This window comes from Perca flavescens, chromosome 6 (genome assembly GCF_004354835.1).
Source record: "Perca flavescens isolate YP-PL-M2 chromosome 6, PFLA_1.0, whole genome shotgun sequence".
NCBI classification, from domain to species: Eukaryota; Metazoa; Chordata; class Actinopteri; order Perciformes; family Percidae; genus Perca; species Perca flavescens.
Window position 1 is genome coordinate 17,300,780 of NC_041336.1, and position 18,707 is coordinate 17,319,486.

At 39.4% G+C, this 18,707-nt stretch overlaps 2 protein-coding genes and 3 non-coding genes across 6 annotated transcripts in view; all 5 read right to left on the reverse strand.

Moving 5' to 3' along the window:
- Positions 1-12,982, reverse strand: part of ncapd2 (non-SMC condensin I complex, subunit D2) — a 28,164-nt gene extending 15,182 nt beyond the window's left edge. Inside the window, exons 1-19 of the mRNA XM_028580908.1 lie at positions 12,824-12,982; positions 12,276-12,395; positions 12,107-12,182; positions 11,965-12,023; positions 11,692-11,867; positions 11,059-11,204; positions 9,605-9,732; positions 9,308-9,431; positions 9,020-9,167; positions 8,135-8,332; positions 7,921-8,055; positions 7,753-7,840; positions 6,618-6,819; positions 6,382-6,500; positions 5,371-5,571; positions 5,077-5,251; positions 4,669-4,753; positions 4,311-4,447; positions 1,423-1,555 (exon numbers count right to left, since the gene is read on the reverse strand). Of these exons, the coding sequence (XP_028436709.1) occupies positions 1,423-1,555; positions 4,311-4,447; positions 4,669-4,753; positions 5,077-5,251; positions 5,371-5,571; positions 6,382-6,500; positions 6,618-6,819; positions 7,753-7,840; positions 7,921-8,055; positions 8,135-8,332; positions 9,020-9,167; positions 9,308-9,431; positions 9,605-9,732; positions 11,059-11,204; positions 11,692-11,867; positions 11,965-12,023; positions 12,107-12,182; positions 12,276-12,393 (2,448 nt within the window). The 5' untranslated portion in view covers positions 12,394-12,395; positions 12,824-12,982. The remainder of the gene's footprint in view (positions 1-1,422; positions 1,556-4,310; positions 4,448-4,668; positions 4,754-5,076; positions 5,252-5,370; positions 5,572-6,381; positions 6,501-6,617; positions 6,820-7,752; positions 7,841-7,920; positions 8,056-8,134; positions 8,333-9,019; positions 9,168-9,307; positions 9,432-9,604; positions 9,733-11,058; positions 11,205-11,691; positions 11,868-11,964; positions 12,024-12,106; positions 12,183-12,275; positions 12,396-12,823) is intronic.
- Positions 7,371-7,701, reverse strand: LOC114558000 (small nucleolar RNA U85). Its single transcript, XR_003692886.1, has one exon. It is a non-coding gene; the product is annotated as a small nucleolar RNA U85 (small nucleolar RNA).
- LOC114558001 (small nucleolar RNA U85) lies at positions 8,473-8,768 on the reverse strand. Its single transcript, XR_003692887.1, has one exon. It is a non-coding gene; the product is annotated as a small nucleolar RNA U85 (small nucleolar RNA).
- On the reverse strand, positions 11,302-11,633 carry LOC114557999 (small nucleolar RNA U85). The gene has a single exon (XR_003692885.1). It is a non-coding gene; the product is annotated as a small nucleolar RNA U85 (small nucleolar RNA).
- A 235-nt stretch (positions 12,983-13,217) lies between the features above and the next one.
- On the reverse strand, positions 13,218-18,442 carry ing4 (inhibitor of growth family, member 4). Of its 2 annotated transcripts, none has more exons than XM_028581035.1 (8): positions 18,338-18,442; positions 17,811-17,882; positions 16,593-16,759; positions 16,362-16,476; positions 16,117-16,228; positions 15,842-15,986; positions 13,976-14,037; positions 13,218-13,858 (listed from the first exon to the last, which is right to left on the reverse strand). In XM_028581035.1, exons 1-8 carry the CDS (start codon positions 18,438-18,440, stop codon positions 13,819-13,821), a joined length of 816 nt encoding a protein of 271 aa, XP_028436836.1. In that variant the 5' UTR covers positions 18,441-18,442; the 3' UTR covers positions 13,218-13,818. The 2 variants fall into 2 exon arrangements, with proteins under 2 accessions (XP_028436836.1, XP_028436837.1); XM_028581036.1 differs by lacking the exon at positions 18,338-18,442 and adding an exon at positions 18,199-18,331.
- Between the last annotated feature and the right edge of the window lie 265 nt (positions 18,443-18,707).

The window sequence follows — 18,707 nt, forward strand, 5'->3', positions numbered from 1 at the left end:
GCTGGTGTAACAAGCTCGCTGACCGCGCTCTCACTCTCACACAACGGGCCATTTAGCTATCAGGAAGAGGGCAGGCCCTGGAGCTCTGTCAGGTCAGCGGCGTTTGGTAGTCCATGCTGTGGGCTGCCAGTCGTGACGGAGCTCCAAGTACCTCATAGCAGGCCGGGGTCTGTGAAGGAAGGCAGGCCGGGCGGCGAGGCAGCACCGGTGGCTGAACTCCGACACACAGTCTTACCAAATTTGCAATTAGCCACCAACTTTCGTAAAACGGCCCATATTTGAGCTTTATATAGTCGATTTCTCGCTTAAAAAAAAGTCTCAAGTGAATTTAATAACGTAATAGCCCGACAAACAATGTATAACTTTGCAGTGTCTGAAATATGAGACCTGCTGTGGAGTCTCCCATGTGTTTCTATGTAGTTTGCTCAAACCAATCAGCGCGTAGTTCATTCTGAATATTCATGAGCATACCATATTTGGAAGAAAAGCTCTTGTTCCAAATAGAACCATATTCACAGGGTAGTTAAGGGCCTAATAAAATAGCATTCGGGCAATTTTCAGCCCAACCAACGTTACATACCCAATTAGGAGACCTTAAGGAATAGTGTAATATACCCTATATAATCATTCCATCACCCCTTTAAGTGCACGCGTATGAGAGAACATGATGTGTAAGAATGTTGTATGTATGGGTGTGTATTATGCTATGGTTAAATTTGTGTTAGCAGGATAGCATTGGTTATATGTGAAAGACTGTAGGTGTCTGAGTCCAGTGAATGTGAAGTGAAGTTATATTATTTTGGTATCTTTTAGTATCTTAAGTTAAGCCAAGTCTTGTATGTGTAATATGTGTTAAATCATTTGAATGTATGTGCATTTATTTTTTGTCTATTTATCATCAGTTTGGTTACACCATTTATTTAAACGTTTTATTATCATTTTAACATGCACTTTTATCAGAGTTAATACAGTAGAGACAATGTGAATGTATGGGAATTGTATGCAATTGTTTCAGAAATAAACAAGCTTTGCCGTGAGCAACACGCTAACGTGCTCTCTGTGATTCAGTTTCCTTAAGCTACGCAGTGCTTCCTAGCCTGCGTAGCCATTGCTGCTGGTCCAGACTCCCCCTAGGTCTGGTGCCGGTATCATATACAACAAAACTCGAACTTTTTTTGCAACTTTCAATGTCTCCTGCAACTTCATTGCAACAAACATACAAAAGACATCGCAACTTTTTACAAAAGCTCCCGCAAAAATCAGGCATTTTGGGCCGCAACAATCTCAAAAAGGCCGTGAAATCCTGAAGGGACCGAATGAACATTCACACGACCCACTGTCTCAATGAACAGGCTCAAATCAGTGTGACCCTCGGGTCATCAAAAAATGCTTAGAAACAAATCGTAGTTTATGTCTTCTTACCCTGACATGGTCTGTGATGCTACAGATGGTAATGACTGCGTCTCTGGCCAGAAGAAAGTCTTCAGTCACTTTTTCTCCCAGAGCCACAGAACAAAGAGTGTCCAGATTACTAAGGACCACCTCCCTCTCTGCCCTGTTGGATTCACATACAAAATAAACATTTTCACAAAAGAGGTGTAAAGTATAGATTTTATATTCCCAGATGATCGTGTGATTATGCAAAGTGAGGTAATAACATCTCTGCCCTATATCACCCCAACCGCTATGTGCTAGCCTTACCAGTGCTAGGCTGCTGCTCAGATAATGCGTGTAGGAGGACGGGTTAGGAGAAGCACATAAGATTTAATAGGTTATGAATGCTGCCGGCTGGATGAAGAGAGGCAGCAGTGTGGGTGGACTGCAGATAGTCTCTTAACTCGCTCGCTTTTCCCTACAGCTGTGGTAGTCTTTGAGGTAGATTGAGGGGGAACATATATGTGTGTGTGTGTGTGTGTGTGTGTGTGTGTGTGTATATATTTTTTTTTTTCCCTTCAGTAAAATGCACTGGCAAGGAGCCTAGTTATTTAGTCGTGACTTCGATTACAATGAAGAGGAGCTGAGGCAGAGCTTGTATTCTGACTAATGAGGATTTGCTGAATGTCAAGTAGCTGAGGGAGGACCAAAACGTAAAAGGAAGTGCCTCTATGCAGTGAGAAATATCAGATTACACAAAACAATGACATTTTTGTCAAAAGATAAGAGTCCTGTCCATTTTAATATACAACATGAACTTTGTTCCAAGTGCAAATAGATTGAACTTGTAGTTTGGTCAGATCCAGATACAAACTTTATTATTTTAATACAGGTAAGAATTGGATTTTCTTTTTGAACAAAGGCTGTTAAAGTAAGGTTGCAAATGTCAAGTTCTGCCACAAAATGATCTAATGTCAGTTTTTACTTCTTTAATTGAAGGAGAGTAAAACAATATCATCAAAACATTTATAAACAAAAAAATAAGTCTTGTGACTGACTTCCACATTACATCACATTCCGCGTACATACTGCTAAAACAGAGTTTAAAATCATACTAATTTCTGTATAAAAGAGTAACATGGTCGCTTTAAGAAGCAACGTAGTTTTACATTTATCGGTGTTTTAAGCCCCCAATGTCTCCTTCCAGGCAGCGCTGCCTGGAAGGCACTAGGATTAGGCAATGTTATGGTTAGGGTTAAGGTTAGGTGCCTTGAAGTCAACGGTCGCAGCGCTGTCTTGAAGTTGATTAGGCAATGGTTATGGTTAGGTGACCTAGGAGATGTTGGGAGCTTAAAACACCATCAAGCTAGTTTTACACCTTTAACTTTTAGTAAAAATTATAATGGGAATATAATCAGATTTTACAGTCAGCCACACTTAAATGCAATTTATCATGTCATGAGAAAGGATTACTCAGTGTTGCAGAAACATAACGACTCAGGCTAAAATTTGCCATACGCCTCAGCAGAGCTCCAGTTAAGTCTGTTAGCACCAGTCAACAAACCTCTCCCTTATTCAGTAAACAAGTCCAGGGTTTTATCTGGATTAGAATGGGGCGTTTGGGAGACACATATGAAGGGGGGTTCTGGGGGTCCTCCCCCATCATTTCCTGCATTCTGATAGACTTTTAGGCACAATGTTATGGTGAAAATGTCTTTATTTATGTCAAGGAAAACACAAAATTCTGTAACTTTCCCCCCCCAGAAGCATATTTTGCTTCCAAGTTGGAAAAATTTAGGAGCGACTTACACAAGGTAACTCCTATTACGGTTGTAACTAATTTGTACAATATAATGGTTTAATAAATACAAAACGTTATAAAGCATAATGTTTTCTATTTTGAAATATGCCTACATTCTATAGAGTCCTAAGTAGGCACAGCACATGCAAGCACTACCGTAACAGAAACAGAGTTGTTTATGTTGCCTTTAATAAAATTGGAATACTAATACAGGCTGTAGAGCTTCATGTCCAATTATCCTACAACTTGCCCTATTCGTTTGATTGACATCCCTACCAACTCTACTGCACTGTTCATTGGAGTACACTACGACTGACTGTATTTTACATTTCCTGGGCTTAAACACAAAACAGAAATGCATGCATGCACTGGGACTACCTATCCAACTACTCACTCTACACAGTCAGACTCAAAGTCAGACTGAGCTCATGAATTGGCGTATGTATGACACGCTAATTTGTATGCCATTTTGGCGTGTTATCAAGACACACAATCGCATTTTAGCGTGTATATCAACACAAATTGGCCGCCATTGACCTACATTGCGAGTGAATTTCCACCGTAGCAAGTAGTATAAAGAAACGGGTGATTGCGTAACGAGGTAGGTTGGGGTGGCAGACTTTCACCTGGGAGAGCAGGGTTCGCTTCCCGCGTGTGGTGATTATTCAGCCATTTTTAAAAACTGTTTTGTTACTAAAGCCTTTCCCTGTGTTCTTTTCCTAAACCCAACCATTTTTTATTTTAACAGGCGTGTGACATTGTTCTCGCGATAGTAAGTCGCGTTCTCGCAATAACACGCAACGTGGCGGGTATGTTTACATCTGCTGTATACAGTGTAGATATACATGTGGATAGCTGAAAATGCATACAATAACATGCCATTTGGCTTTAGGAAAGTGGCGTGTATGTTCACGCAAAGTCATGATGCCATGTTGAAAGTAGGTGGAGCTGAGTCACTTTGGCCCGCTCCTTTACAGAAGAGTGGAAATTTTTACCCAAATTACCAACTATTAAAAGCACAAAAAGTTAGAAACCTCCCATTTTGTAAACTTCTACCCCTTTTCCTCACCATGGCATAAAAAGTTTTTTTTTTTTTTATGAGCATACTGAAAGTGGTACAGTGTATATGTCTTACCGTGCAGCCATGCCCAGCAGTAAAACTGCAGCTCGCCTGTGTAGGCCAGAAGTTTCTCGTTTGCCAGTAAACCTCTCCCACAAGACCTGCACTACAGTGGACTGGAGATTGCTGCCACTGCCAAAGAACTCCTGCACCTGAAGAAACCACCAGAAACATGTTTGGATGGTTACAACAACAAAAAAAAAAAAAGGTATATACACAATCCAAAATACAGTAAACACCAAGTAAACAAAACATACACTGTACACTTTATGGCTGGTACAAACATGTCTCAAGACTCTGCACAGTTGTGTTTCTATAATTGACCATTATACACAGAAGTAAGCCATACGAGAGTAATAAAAGAATTACGTACTATTTCTTCAACACACTGGATTGTTCCTAGAGACGCATCCACCATCAGTTCAGAGAGACTGTCAACAAGAGTGTGGGCTTTCATCCTAAAGAAAAGATGAGACAGCTATTTTAAGAAAACGCAAAATAAATCTTTTCACGTGTCGTTAGGTTTTGTTGCATCACAACAATATTACCAGTAATTTTGACTATGTACACATCTTAGATTGTGATGATTTAATTGTTTTAGCTTACTTATGTAAACCAGCAAGCCAGGCACACTAACATTAATGTAATCCTCAAGAGACTTAAGCAACCGACAAAATCAATATCCTACAGTACAATTTATATTAAATTAAATGTATAATCATCTGAAATCACACTAACAACACTTCATATCGCCATGTATGTGTGAGGCAGTTTTACAGACCTGATGGTCTCTCCCTGAGGGTTCAGATACAGGCGCCTGTAGGCCTGAACGACAGCATCTTTAATGGCAGAATCAGTTGACCAGACCAGAGGTAACATCTTCCTCACCCCGCTGACGGAGTTGGCAACGCTGAACTCGCACACTGTCACACAAAACTGCACAGCCTCCTGGACCACTAAAACCAAACACTTCAGTTGTCAAATGTGAGTTTACTGAGTTTTGAGTCAAAACGTAAATTACATTGAAATGCACAAGTTTTAATAAGTTTGCATTCTGGTGAATATTGCCTTCTACCTGAAGTGGTTTTCAAGTAGAGCATGGTGTTGATGACAGATATTGCTCTTTCCACTTGTAAGGCGAAGGTTTCTGTGTCTTTCAGGTACTGCACCAACATCTCCTGCTTCTTCAGCTCCCCATCCTCCCCCTCCTTCTCTGCCTCTTTCTGCGGGGTCGGTGGCAAGTTCTGGCTGAGCTCAGAGGTGTCCTCGTCAGAGCCTGAAGAAAACATCAGGGACAACATCATGTAAAGTAAGTTGGGCTTAAAAAGCAATCATACAGGAATTCAACCAACAAACCATTTTTCCATTGCTTCTCGATCACTCAACACTTCCTGCAGCTGCTGTACAGTAATTAAGTTAAATCTATTCTCTACGCTGAGAGGCTTTTAGTGCGTGTGAGGCAGCCGCAGATGTGTTCAATTTACATTACCAGCATACTAAGGAATAAGCCATAAAATTCTGAATAATGTATAAAAAAGTATACTTGTTACAAACTGACACACTTGTTGTTGTCTACACTTTGTCACCATAATGTGATTGGCTCGGGGTAATTTAGACTTAGAGAAACCCTGCATCCGTCCAATTAAGATAAGATAATTAAGATTTTATTAAAAGCTGACATATAAGGATAATTGCTGTTCAAGTCAATACTTATGCAATTGCCTTTAAAATTGTGATTTACTGTTTACAATGCCTGAAGTGCTGGAAGCCAAAACAGTCAAACAAAAAGGCTAAAATCTGAAAAGACATTTCACATGTCCCATTTCATCTTTATCAATTGAGTGTGCTAACGTGTAGTGTTCTATGCTCTAAAATATATCCTCTACTCACATTTATAAAAAAGGCAAATATTACAGACCAATCAGTTTTAATTGACACTGATCAATAATGTGAATCCTCCAATCAAGAGGAAATAGAAAGAACCAAATCTTAAATGTGTTCAATCTTGCTTCCATTAAGAGACAACACTTTTAAAATCAGTACTTCTGGATAGTAATGAGTCAGGTGAACTGAGCGCAGGTTTTACCTTTGAATATGAGAGCCAGTGTGTCCATTAAAGTCTCCGCAGTGAGAGTGGACAGAGACGCAAACATCTCAGATTTAGGGAAACAGCTGTGGGCTCTTATACAAAGACGCACAGCATTCCTGCAGAGGGGAAAAACAAATTTCTCATATCAAATTGTTGGGTAATTGACAGTGTGGGAGAAAAAAAAAAATCCTTCAGGTAGTGACGCTTGAGTCAACTTCTACCAAGGCCTTCACCTGTATTTGTTGACACGGAGGTACTGAGCAACCTTCACTGCAGTTGCTCTGTCATCTTCTGCCTCCTTGTTCTCCTCCACATCCCTGTCGTCCTCCTCCTCCTCCTCCTCCGCTTCGCTTGTGGACTCCAGCTCTGTCGTGACAGTGACAAGTAGCTCAGGCTCCATGGCGGCCCACAGCTCAGATGCTTTTATCACTGCCACTGCCGGGAGGGAGAGGGAAATTAAAATCCAATAAGGATGACTCGGTTAGAGCTGCAAAGAAAATGAGGAACAACTGACAGAAAAATATTAGAAATTAACCTAATTAGCAGCAGGACAGAATTAAAATGACATCTGTTCTTGGGGTTAAAAATAAAATAAATCAAGATTGTAATGTTGTGCCACCATTTGACCATATTCTGTTTTCCTGGTGTGCCACAGTATTCTTTCTTATGTTAGATACATGAGGTTGTTTTCTTTCTAAAGCTAATAAACATGTTTAAAATGGAGGATGGGGGGTAATGAATTAGTTTGCGGAGAAAAAATCATAACCCTAATGCTGAAAATGCCATGATGAATGCTGCATTCAAGTGCTGTTGACAACCAATTACAATACAGACGTCTGTTGTAAAAGAAATTCTCCTTTTTTTGCTCTTATCTAAAATTACAGCACTTTTGGAACCTGGTTATTAATTTTACTTTACCTCTAAAAACTGAATTTCATGCACTTAATTAAAATGCAAAAGGTTTCTAAAATGAGTTTTTAAACCTCTGCCCTCAGATTACCAAAGAAGCAACTCACAGCTGACTGAACACTGAAGAGAGCTGGGTGACCTCCTTGCCTCTTACACATGTACACAACCAACCAACCAACCAACCAACCACACACACACAAACACACACACACTGTCGGTTTCATCCCTGTGATTACTCCGCTGTGACTGTAGAGGAATAATTTGGGTTGAGCCAAGTCACTGTAGGCAGGCCCTTACAGCAGAGCAGGAATGCTCCTCTGCACTGCCAAGATTACCTGCCAGTCAAGGCAAAGAAGAACCCAACTCTCAGTCAGTAAGCTCGTATTCGCCTTGGTCTCATCACTGGACAAAATGTCACTGAGCATGAAGAAAAACAAACTTATCAGGGTTCATCCTCACCTGGTGCTTTTCCTTCCAGTTGCGCTTTTATCTCTCTGAGTTTAGCGGTCTCTTTCTCTAGCGGTTTCTTCAGATCTGCACTGCTCAACTGAAAGAAACAAACATTTCTGTGAGACGGTGAAAAATGTCTGCTATTTGGAGTCTAAAACTTGTGTTGCGTTTAGTTACTTTGCAGCTATAGGGGTTGTGTGCAATGAAGGCTGCCAACAGCTGGATGGCACTCTTCACCACATTTATAGATTTGTCCATCAGTCGTCCCACAGCAAGCTCCATCACCTCACTGTACTTAAACAGAGGCAGTGCCTAAACAGACAAGACAGTAATTATTACCACGGGAGACTTTATTAACATGTATTTATAGATACATTATAAGTGAACATACTTTGCTGTTGACTATGCGTGTGTAGACCTGCAACACACGTGCCCTGACATGGGAATGGGTGTCATGCAGATGTTCTTGCAGTGTGTCAAAGAACCGGTCGCGGTCGGCTTTACCGGACTCATCCAGCCCATCACCACACAGGACCCGCACAAGGATCTCTCCCAGCACCTCACACACAGCGACACGCATTGAGTGACTCTGGGAAAAAGTGGAAAATGGTGAATAAGTCTGCATCTAATCTTGTTCTTTTGTCAGCAAACAACAATTATGGGGTCTTTAAAAAGAAGATTTATGTATTGGAGCATTTAATGGCAAATACGGAACAACTTTCTGAACTCTGCCCTCAGATTACCAAAGAAGCAACTCATTGCTAACTGAACAGCAAAGAGAGCTGGGTGAACTTCTTGCCTCTTACACACACACCACACACATACACACTGTCAGCTTCAGCCCAGCAAATATTCCGCTGTGACTGTAAAGGAATAATTTGGGGTGAGCCACATCACTGTAGGCAGGCCCTTACAGCAGAGCAGGAATACTCCTCTGCACTGCCAAGATTACCTGCCAGTCAAGGCAAAGAAGAACCCAACTCTCAGTCAGTAAGCTCGTATTCGCCTTGGTCTCATCACTGGGCAAAATGTCACTGGGAAGGGAGTTTGAGCTTTTCTTCCAGTACCACATTTTGTACAAGACAACACTAATCAAATCCCAAATGAGGGGTGACATGTGGCATAATGATAGCAAAACTTGCACCCGAGCAAGAGAACTTAATGACAAATTAAGTAGCAGAAAGTCATACTTGAGTTACTTTTAGCTCCTTTTGAGAGTCTCTAATGTAAACTCAGGAGCAGTAAAGAAATAAAATGTTAGCAGGATGAACATTACCTCTCCTTCCAGATGTGTGATGAGCACACTAATGTTGGGGATCACTAATTCAGGTACCAGGCTGCCAAGTTCTGCAATGAAGGAAGCAAAAGCTTTGACCCCCGATGCCTCTCTAGCAAGCTCCTCACTTGACCTCTGACCAATCTCTCTGAAGGAATGGGGGAAAATAACAGGCATAAACTTCCAAACATGGTCCTTTGCAGCCAAAGAATTGGATTTCAATAAACAGATTTACAAAGAGGACTGCTTGTTGGAAACTTTATATGCGCACAAATTATGCATACTGACCTTATTACTTCTCCAATGATCGCCCTGACTCCATATTCTGTGCTCCACACAGACACTGCCTGAGCAAACACGGATGACAACTGCTCGAAGTGTTGCAACAACTGGATGACCTTTACACCTGCACCTGTAAGAGTTTAGAGAGTATACACTATAGGCTACATTTACAATGAATGCTGAATAACAGGAGGTATTGTAATGTTGCTTTTTATTCTTTATACATGACGTTCTTGAAACGAACAGGGTTGATATGAGTTATAAATATTGCTCACAGGCTCAGCATGTGACTGTGAGACTCACCTAGGAGATGGTTGTACTTTTTGATTAGCAGCCCCAGTAAGTGGATTATACCATCTCTGGTCGGTTTGCTCTTGACATGGCTGATAGTTGGGTTCTCAAGTAGCTTATAGCAGCAGCAGGTCACACAGCTAAGAGAAGGGACAGAGCAAAGAATTCAAAGTTTGTTCATGTTGTGGTACTAAACCTGCATGAAACGCAACTTGAAGCCCAGATCAAATTCTACAGTCTATACACAAAGTTCTGCATCTAACATTTCGCAGAACTATACAGTGTTTGTGATGATTGTTAAGGCTAACCACCAAATGTGTTGTTTAATCTTTTGCTAAGAGATAAAGTGTTAACAATCACCATAGCCATTGCCATATAATGTTACATGAAAAAAAATGAATGTATTTAGGAAATGACTTTTCCTAAATACCTATTTTGCACGTGCCTATATTGTCATAATGACATTTAGAAAACCAAATAGATGGGTTTTGGTGTGTCCCCCACCCCAGGAAAAGGCCAATTTATTGGCCTGGAGTATCGGAGATTACAGTAATCTTGGTATGGTCGTCTGATTCTCTTCCACTAAAATTTTCATTTGCATGATAAAATGAATTGGACAAAAGAAACTCATTTACACGCTAAAGAGATGGAGACTGACTATGCGTTAACGACCCATCAGCACAAACAAAAGGATACAGATGTTTTTGGGCGTCGGATAAAAGCTGCATTTCCATCAATCACTTGTGGTATAGCACCTTGATTGACCAGATGGTAGGAGCCGCGTCAACCACGCAAGTAGGGCGTTGGTTTTTTTTACATTTCCTTTTGCATTACTCAGACGTGTGACTGTAGCTGTGGACAGCTATGCGTTGAGAAAAGGGCTGAAACCTTTTCTTTCCTCAATGAGCCACTGCAGTGCTTTTATCTCCACCTTTGGTATCAGATTAATGTGCTAGGTACCTCAACAGAAGAGTAACAAAAACAGGAAAAAAGGGAGCAGTCCATCCACAACTTTTGATAATGAAAACAAAAACCGTTCCAATGTGTACTGAACTGAACCAAACTGCTTGGTGGAAAGAGGCTTTAAGGAAAAAATAAAAAAACTAGTACCCCTAATCCTAGTGTTGAGAAGGTTCTATAAGTGACGTGTGAACCAAAAACAATCCAACCTCTTTTATCGGAAATATTCACTGCATATTGTTTCTGCTGAAAAGCCATGACTGTGAGGAAACGTTCACAATGGAAAGTGAGCAATTTAACACAGTTAAAAGACAATCTAACCTTATTAGGTTTGATACGACAATATTAATGGAAAGGCAAAGATCATTTTCATATAAGCTCCAATTAAGGCTACAATATTATCAATGCTGGGCGAAGATCCGGAGAAGAAAGTGGGAAATTACACCAACTAACTGAATTAAGACAGCTAAGTCTGATACTGTACTTTTGCACAGTCAGCAAAGTACCTGATGAACTCTTCCTCCACCAGGGAGAGGCTCCAGAGCGAACGGATATCCAGCTGGAGGAGCTGGACGAGGGCCTGCAGCACCTTCTCTCTCTCAGAGTCCCACTGTAGCAGTCCTTCTCCACCACCTTTGCCTTTTTTACCCCCCTGTGGAAGGCAGACAAAACCTGATCAATTCAATTGGTTAAGCTTCACTAATTATCACAAAGTCCTACACAACACAATAAAATTAACATACAACACATGCCCTCAGGTTACCAAAGAAAGTAATTCATATTTGCCAAACCAACTATATTGAGACTATAGCCTCTTGCCAGCTGATACATATACATCCATACAACACACACACAAAGACAAACAAACATACACACATTGTTTGACATCTTTTACCTGTCCGTTCCCATTGCTCTTGGGGGGCAGAGGTTGTAAGGTGACAAGTTTACTGTGGATGGGCCCTTACAGCAGTGCAATAAAACTCAACCACACCACCAAGACTACCCATCTAACAGCAGGCAAGAGGCCGCAATCTATTGGTCTGACTAGATCATCAAACTTGCCAATATATCATCATGCGGGCATTTGAAATGGTTGAACACAGCAACAGTCAGTCACAGCAATTAAAGTATTTCCATACCTTCCCAGGTGCCGTGACAATACTCTGTCTACAGGAGTCACTCTCAAAGGTCTCTGTGAGTTTGCAGAGCAGGTAGACACTCATTTTAACGGCATTAAGTTTCTCTTTGCGCTCGTCAGCTGAGACGGAGGTGGAGGAGAGAAGCGCTGGCAGAGAAGCAGCAAGGCCACTAACCACTAAAAGGAAAAAAAATCCAGACAATGTGTGTATCACCCCAGAATATAAAAGGCTTATTTTTGTCTATTTAAAAGTAGAACCATGAAAAGGTCTAACCTTGAACTAGTAACTCCAGAGTATCCTCTTTCACACCTAGCTCCACTGAGTTGCAGTGCCTTCAAAAGGTAAACAGTAATTTTGTATTCACACAGTTCTTAATAGCAATAACTAGAACACGCTATTTATTATTAATACTTACTGAAGTACGCTGTAGCCTGTGTCAAAGTGTTCCAATATACATAAAGGCCCTTGGCTTCTCAATCCCGCTTTAAATTCTGGTTGGAAGAGACAAAAACATGAGTTGCATTACAAACACAACAGCCCAAATGAAAGAACCGCTCCGGAACTTATACAAGTTCGCTACTTACTACTGAGATATGGTGGCAGCTGTTTTGGGGGCACCACATCCTGAACCACGTACTGGTTGATCCCCCCAGTCTTCACCAGGTCACCCACGCACACAGGCACAAAAAAGTCCCACGACATCCCTGCGTTAAGAACAGATAACAAACACACATTAGGTTCGCAAAGTTAACTGAACTAATGTTAGCTACTTAGTTCGCATTTAAATAATGTACCGTTACAATCTATTTAGTATCTTATATCAAAGTTAATGTTAGTTAACTTTACGTCTTAACGCTGTCTAGCAGGCTAAAATGCACAATACTTAACACTAACCTACCAACTAATGCTAGTAGGTAAGAGTGATAAAGTATTTTTCTATTATCCAAACAATACAGCTTTGTTATTGTGAATTAAGATAGCCAGACAAACTACTAACAGCAAAGTTAGCATGCTAACAAGCTGGGCTAACGCAATTGCGTAGTTTTCCTTGTTGACTATAACTTTATCTAACAAAAACGACTGCAGCTAAACTTTAGCCAACAACTCACTTATAAAGATAGGTAGTGCTCACCTGTGGCGGCTGAAGTTCCTTTAGCCACAATGACGACCTCTGAAGACAAAAGCGTAATCTGCTCTCTCCGCTGTCTTCAGGCGGTTTAATCCGCAAGTTTTCAAATGGGTATGGACATCGCGCCAAAGCAACGAAACTCTGACGTCACATACACGCGCCTCAAAGATCTGGGCGCATGGTTTTAAACAAACACTGCCACCTGCTGAACAATTGTGAACACTACAACACAAAGTTAGAGCTGCCAGAGCAGACTGATGAAAAACGCACACAAAGCCAAGTTTTTTTTGAGGTAGTAGCTGTATTCAAATGATTGACAACACAATCACCCCCTCTCCACTGTACCAATGTTTCAGCTACAGAAATGACAATACTTTTCACGAAATGTCTTACTTTCTATACAGCACTCAATCAAATGTTAAAATGAAATGGTTTAACTCACTACCCACAGATGACTAATATTGTCAGGATGCAGCATTTGTCTTCATGTTCTTTTGCCCTCTTGTTTTACTTAAAACATAAAACTAGTGTTCCAAGGCGTAATCACAAGAAACTAACCATACAACAAAGCAAAAAAGTATACATGGCTTAACTATTTTCAGAGAAAATACTTTTTTTATTGTTTATTTTGTAGTTGTACATGTAAATATAGTATAAATTATTGTGACAACTTGGGACTGTTAAACCATTGGGGGCTGTTTTAGTGTTTATTATTCACTAGTAAAACAAAATGTAAACAAAGAAATCACAATAAGAGCACCAAAGGTAACAAAAAAAATAAAGATTATCGTTAACAGTTTATAAAAAAAAAATATTTAAATACATTTGTAACCACTTGGCTCCTTCACACACACTGCATCAGGCCAAGGCATATTACATAAACCAAAAGAAAAAGCACCAAATGTTAAGGAGGATGAGAAACAAAAAATCTAGTAACTAATGAAGAAATATTCTTCTCATTTTCCATCTGATCAGTGTCCACGTTTTGTTCCAGGTGTTTATTTTCTCTTTCTGTCTTGAGAGCATCGTGGGCAATACCTGACGGATGAATAAAAAAGCACAGCAAAAACATTTAGTTGACTGACTTGAATAAGTAACAATTCACACTTTTATTGCGCACAATGAAAATAGGATAGTACTGCTCGAGTTTCTTACCATTTGCCTCTTGGTTTGGTTGTCAGGCCCACACAAGCAAAATGGAACCACTCAATAGAGCACTGGAGTAAAGAGAAGAAAAAAAAGAAAAAAAAAGAGGATGTGCTGTTAAATATTCCATTGCAAATGGAGCACTTAGTCGAGACAAAATGATTCAAAACACACGGTTACAAACAAAATCGATCTTTCAAAGGAGATACATCAGTATGTGTGGTGTGACATCTACTTATGTAATAATAATAATCACTCACTCTGTCATCTGTGACCTTATCCACAGAGGAAGAGGCACTAGACTGCAGGACTCCTAAGCCTCTTCATTTGTGATTAACGTCTAAGAAATATATGTAAGGGAAAGGATGTACATGTACTCTATGTACATTAACTGATTATTACCTCCGCTAAGGTGGATGTGTTTTTGTTAGTTCATTTTCTTTTTCTTTTGTCTGTTTGCAGGATTACGGAAAAAAACTACTGGCCCAATTTTAATGAAACTTGGTGGAAGGGTGTACCATAGGCCAAGAAAGAACCCATCACATTTTGGAGCGATCCAAAATTCATTTTTCACTTTTGGTGAGATAGGGCATTTGTGCTGCATTCATGTGGTGTTGAATAACTGGAATAATTAGTTCCCCACTGGGAAAATTCACCCTACATTAACATTACTTACTAGGAAGCTGGCAGGGTAAAGAGTGTTTCATGTCCGATCCAACTGATTCGGACATTTGCGTTCTAACATACATCTCCACCAGGTATGTCTAGATAATTTCAGGTTTGAAGTGCATGTATGTGTTGAAGGGACTATTGGGAGATAGGACATGCCTTGACAGAGGTCTGCGCTCTCCGAGTGCCCTTCTATTTGATATATAACATTATTCAATCTCCTTATTCTTATTAAATCTTCTAAATTCCAGGCCTGTGCCATAAAAATACATTGTTGTTGACCTTTGTGTTACTTTCATGGTATTTACAAACATTAAATCATAAGTTGTTTGGACAGGCCATTCACATTAAAGGTCTCATTAAAGTAGCATTTTATGTGTTTGTTTGTGTTCTAAGATGTATTGTTTTTTCTTTATTTTTTTATATGCGAAATGTCACAATAAAGCATTTTAGTACATATCTATACCAAAACCCCCTCCACCTTTTCTCTTCATAAAAAACATTTCATTATTTTGCTTATGGATCTTGCTCTTGGTAATGTTTACAATATTCCATCCAATGAAATATGATTATAGACTTTAAGGCAATGCCACTAACCAACAGTAGGAAATACTGATACAGAATCTACAAGGTACAGGGAAAACCATATACACACTCTTGTTTGGACAAAAGTATAAATATAGTGCCCCAATAACAACTATTGTAATAATCACAAGTGTCTCTAATTAGTGTATTTAACCATAAGTGTCTACAGAATTGTTGTTTGTATTTTATTACATACTTTCTTTGTAGGTATTTTTGTATAGTGGCTTCTGTAGTTGTATTTGCAATGCGTATGTTGTGAGCTCAGGTCACCTTTTTCCTATTTTCTATTCTCTTTTATTAATAATATTTTATAAATGGGTGTTCCTTTTTGATTGTATCTATGTAAAGCACACTGAATTGCCCCTGTGTAAAAAACAACAACTTGCTATTGCTGTTTATCCCTAAGTAAATGCAACTGATGTAAAGCCTTATGTTAAATGTTTATCCCACATTTAAATTCTCAGACTAAATCTAACTAACTAAATATTAAGTCCCAACCCAACCTCTTGTTTAATCGAAAAACATAAAACGTAAAAATAAATAAAGGGTAAATTACAATCTCAAAGGCACTTCATGTGACCCCTAACTAAGATCGAAAGAGGGCCATAAAACAAAACTCACGTCAGTGTTGTCACAGCCGATCATCTCGCCGTAAGAAACCTGATGACACAGACAGTAGGTGGGTTCGTTGGGGTCCACTGGCATGTCCAGCACATCAGATGGGTGCACATTCCCAAAGTTGGTGGCAGGGCTGTTGAATTCTCCTCTGATGATGGGAAAAAGTGTTGAAAGTGAGAATGGGAGTATCATCATAAAACTGACCAACAATTATTAACTTCAAACATGAAAAGTAAACACATGGCCAGCACAAGCTGGAAATTTGATACACAACATACGGCTGAAGGAGTTTGACTTTCTTCTGTGCACTCTTGGGACTGCCATCTTCATCTGAACTCTTCACTTTAGACCTTGTTTTAGCCGTCTTCTTTTCCTTCTGTCTGGTTTCAGCTGGAATTACATAACCACTTTGTTATGTACCAATTATGGTTTTGGCTGCCCTAAATAATAATAATAATAATAATAATAATAATAATAATACCCCAACATTTAAAGATATTAAACAAAGAAAATGGACACATACCTTTCTTCCCCTTACTAGAGGTGGAATCATAGTCAGTGCTCTCGATCTGCTTTTCCTTCAAGTCAGCCTCAAACCGAGCCAGGTCTGTGTCAAGACGCCGGATGTGTTTGTCGACCTGCAGAAAATGTAACTTCAGCAGACTGATTGTGGCATGGTGGGTCTATCAATTGTGTTTCCACTCATATGACCTACATATGTATGTAAAACATTGATTATTTCTAAGATACTAACCATCTCATAAGTCTGCATGGCCAGTTGCACCTTATCATCTCCAAACTCCTTGCATTTACTGTAAGACTGCTGAATCTGTCTTAGTATGGACAGCTTTTGTTCAGAGGAGAGAGTCCTGGCGTTGGCTGTGTACTCTTTAGCCAGAGAGTCTATCTGTCCCTTTAGATCTAAAGCAGAGACAAGGAGTAAAACTTCTAAAACCATATTGTAACTGTTATGTCAATGTTACCAATGGGATAAAACTTATGCTGAAAATAAAAAAAAAACTCTCAAATATACAGAAAATAATTGCAATGAAAAACAATATACTTCAATATTGTGTTATTTATACATATGTTTATTTGGTTTATTGTCTATTTTGTTATTATTTTGTTGTATGGTCTGGAATACTGTAGTTACTGAGTCATCTTTTCTTGATTTTTGTTTGGGTGGGTGGTGATGACGAAGGGTGGAGAATATGTTCATGTTGCGAACTGTATGTTTGGTATGTTGTTTAAAAAATAAAAAATTGTTAATCTCAAACAAAATATATTAGGTGTCTGTTTTCTTGTTGAGCATTCATGAACAGCTCATATTGAGCAATACAGGAAATAACTAGAATAATGGCTAATATTAATAAATAATAACATTAATAAATAACACTTACAACTTATTATACTAAATTGAAAAAAGTCAACTATTACCACAATGTTGTTCTTTAGAAAATGTTTACACACTGTTGTGGAGTATGTACTAGTTTTCAACTCAAGATCAGTGGTTCTCAAACTTTTCAGCTGGTGGTGACCCTTTAAAAGGTTCTGCACTGGACATTCAGAACATTAATATAAAAGTTAAGTGAAAAAGTTTTTCAGTACAGCCCATTTCAAATTAAGTAATGTCTACTTGTGACTTCAATCAAAGAATGATTCTCCGTCTTGGATTGTTTTATTTGAAGGATTTTCAGTGACCTGAAAAAGTCACAAGGAAAAGACAAACATTAAAGAGAGAAATAACTGTCTTAACATCATCTTGTGACCCCCCTCAGACCTTCCTTGGGATCCTTTTGAGGACCCCAACCCCCAGGTTGGGAACCACAGCATAGATCTCATAGTTCAACCATGAGATATATAGGTGGCATAGTTTGCTTTAACAGGTCTCTATAACAGTACAGCCGAAATGCATTCTCACATAAATCCATTGTTAAAATCCACACTAAAGTACACAGTTCATTGTTCTCACCCTCTGTGCGTTGATCTAGATCTCTCATCAAATTGAAGTTTCTCTGCAGCTCGAAGGGCAAGTTTTCTATACCTGGTGTTGTGGAAGGGGAGACAACAGTTTAAACCCGCTTTCAGTGAGATGAAACAGTAACGTTAATACAAGCAGGATAGCTATCTGAATGATGTGCCTTGGATGATCCTCCGGCTACCATTACCGATAGCGCTTTAACTAGCATCCACACGAAATGCAATAAACAGCAAGGGACACAAAGACAACCGATATTCTTGTTTAATTAATTTAAACTAGATCAGCCCAGCTTGTACAGTATGTGTACTGTGCCATCTCAAACTGCATTATCCCTGCGCTGCGGTATCCCAGCAAATAGACTGAGCCTAAACCCGCTCACCGAAAGAAAACGGCTAAATTACTCTGTTCCGCACGCGGGTTGTCCAGGAGCTACAATACACAACGAAAGACAAAGCATAAAACGACCTAAGAAGGTTGAAATGTTTTCCAACATGTTTAAGTCATTATAAACAGCTTACTGTCCAAATAATGCTCCAAATACATCCCCGCCGCCATCTTAGAAAATGTAAACAACACAGCTTCCGGTCCGAAATGGACAAATCTGATTGGTTGTTTCCACATTCTTGACAAAACTGCTTTCCAGCACAAATACCCATTCAAAGTGGAATGCATTTTTCAAGTAAAAACTAAATAAATGTAATCAATACTAGCTGGTATACAGAAAGCCCCTTTAACATGCTTAAAATTGACATGATTCAAGATATCTGCAGTGTATTTATGACCAGTCAAAACTCAATTCAAGATCTTATTACATTCTAACACTGAACAATTGAAGTGTATATTAGAATCAGATTACATTTTCCAATATCTGACATTATGACTAGTCAG

Excerpts from the sequence above, each read along its gene's own strand:
- ing4 (XM_028581035.1), bottom strand. The coding sequence starts at position 18,440 with ATGTGGAAACAACCAATCAGATTTGTCCATTTCGGACCGGAAGCTGTG. Across the intron at positions 16,229-16,361 it reads CTCTAGTAAGGGGAAGAAAG|CTGAAACCAGACAGAAGGAA; the intron begins GTATGTGTCCAT and ends ATGTAATTCCAG. Across the intron at positions 15,987-16,116 it reads AAAGTCAAACTCCTTCAGCC|AGGAGAATTCAACAGCCCTG; the intron begins GTATGTTGTGTA and ends TCCCATCATCAG.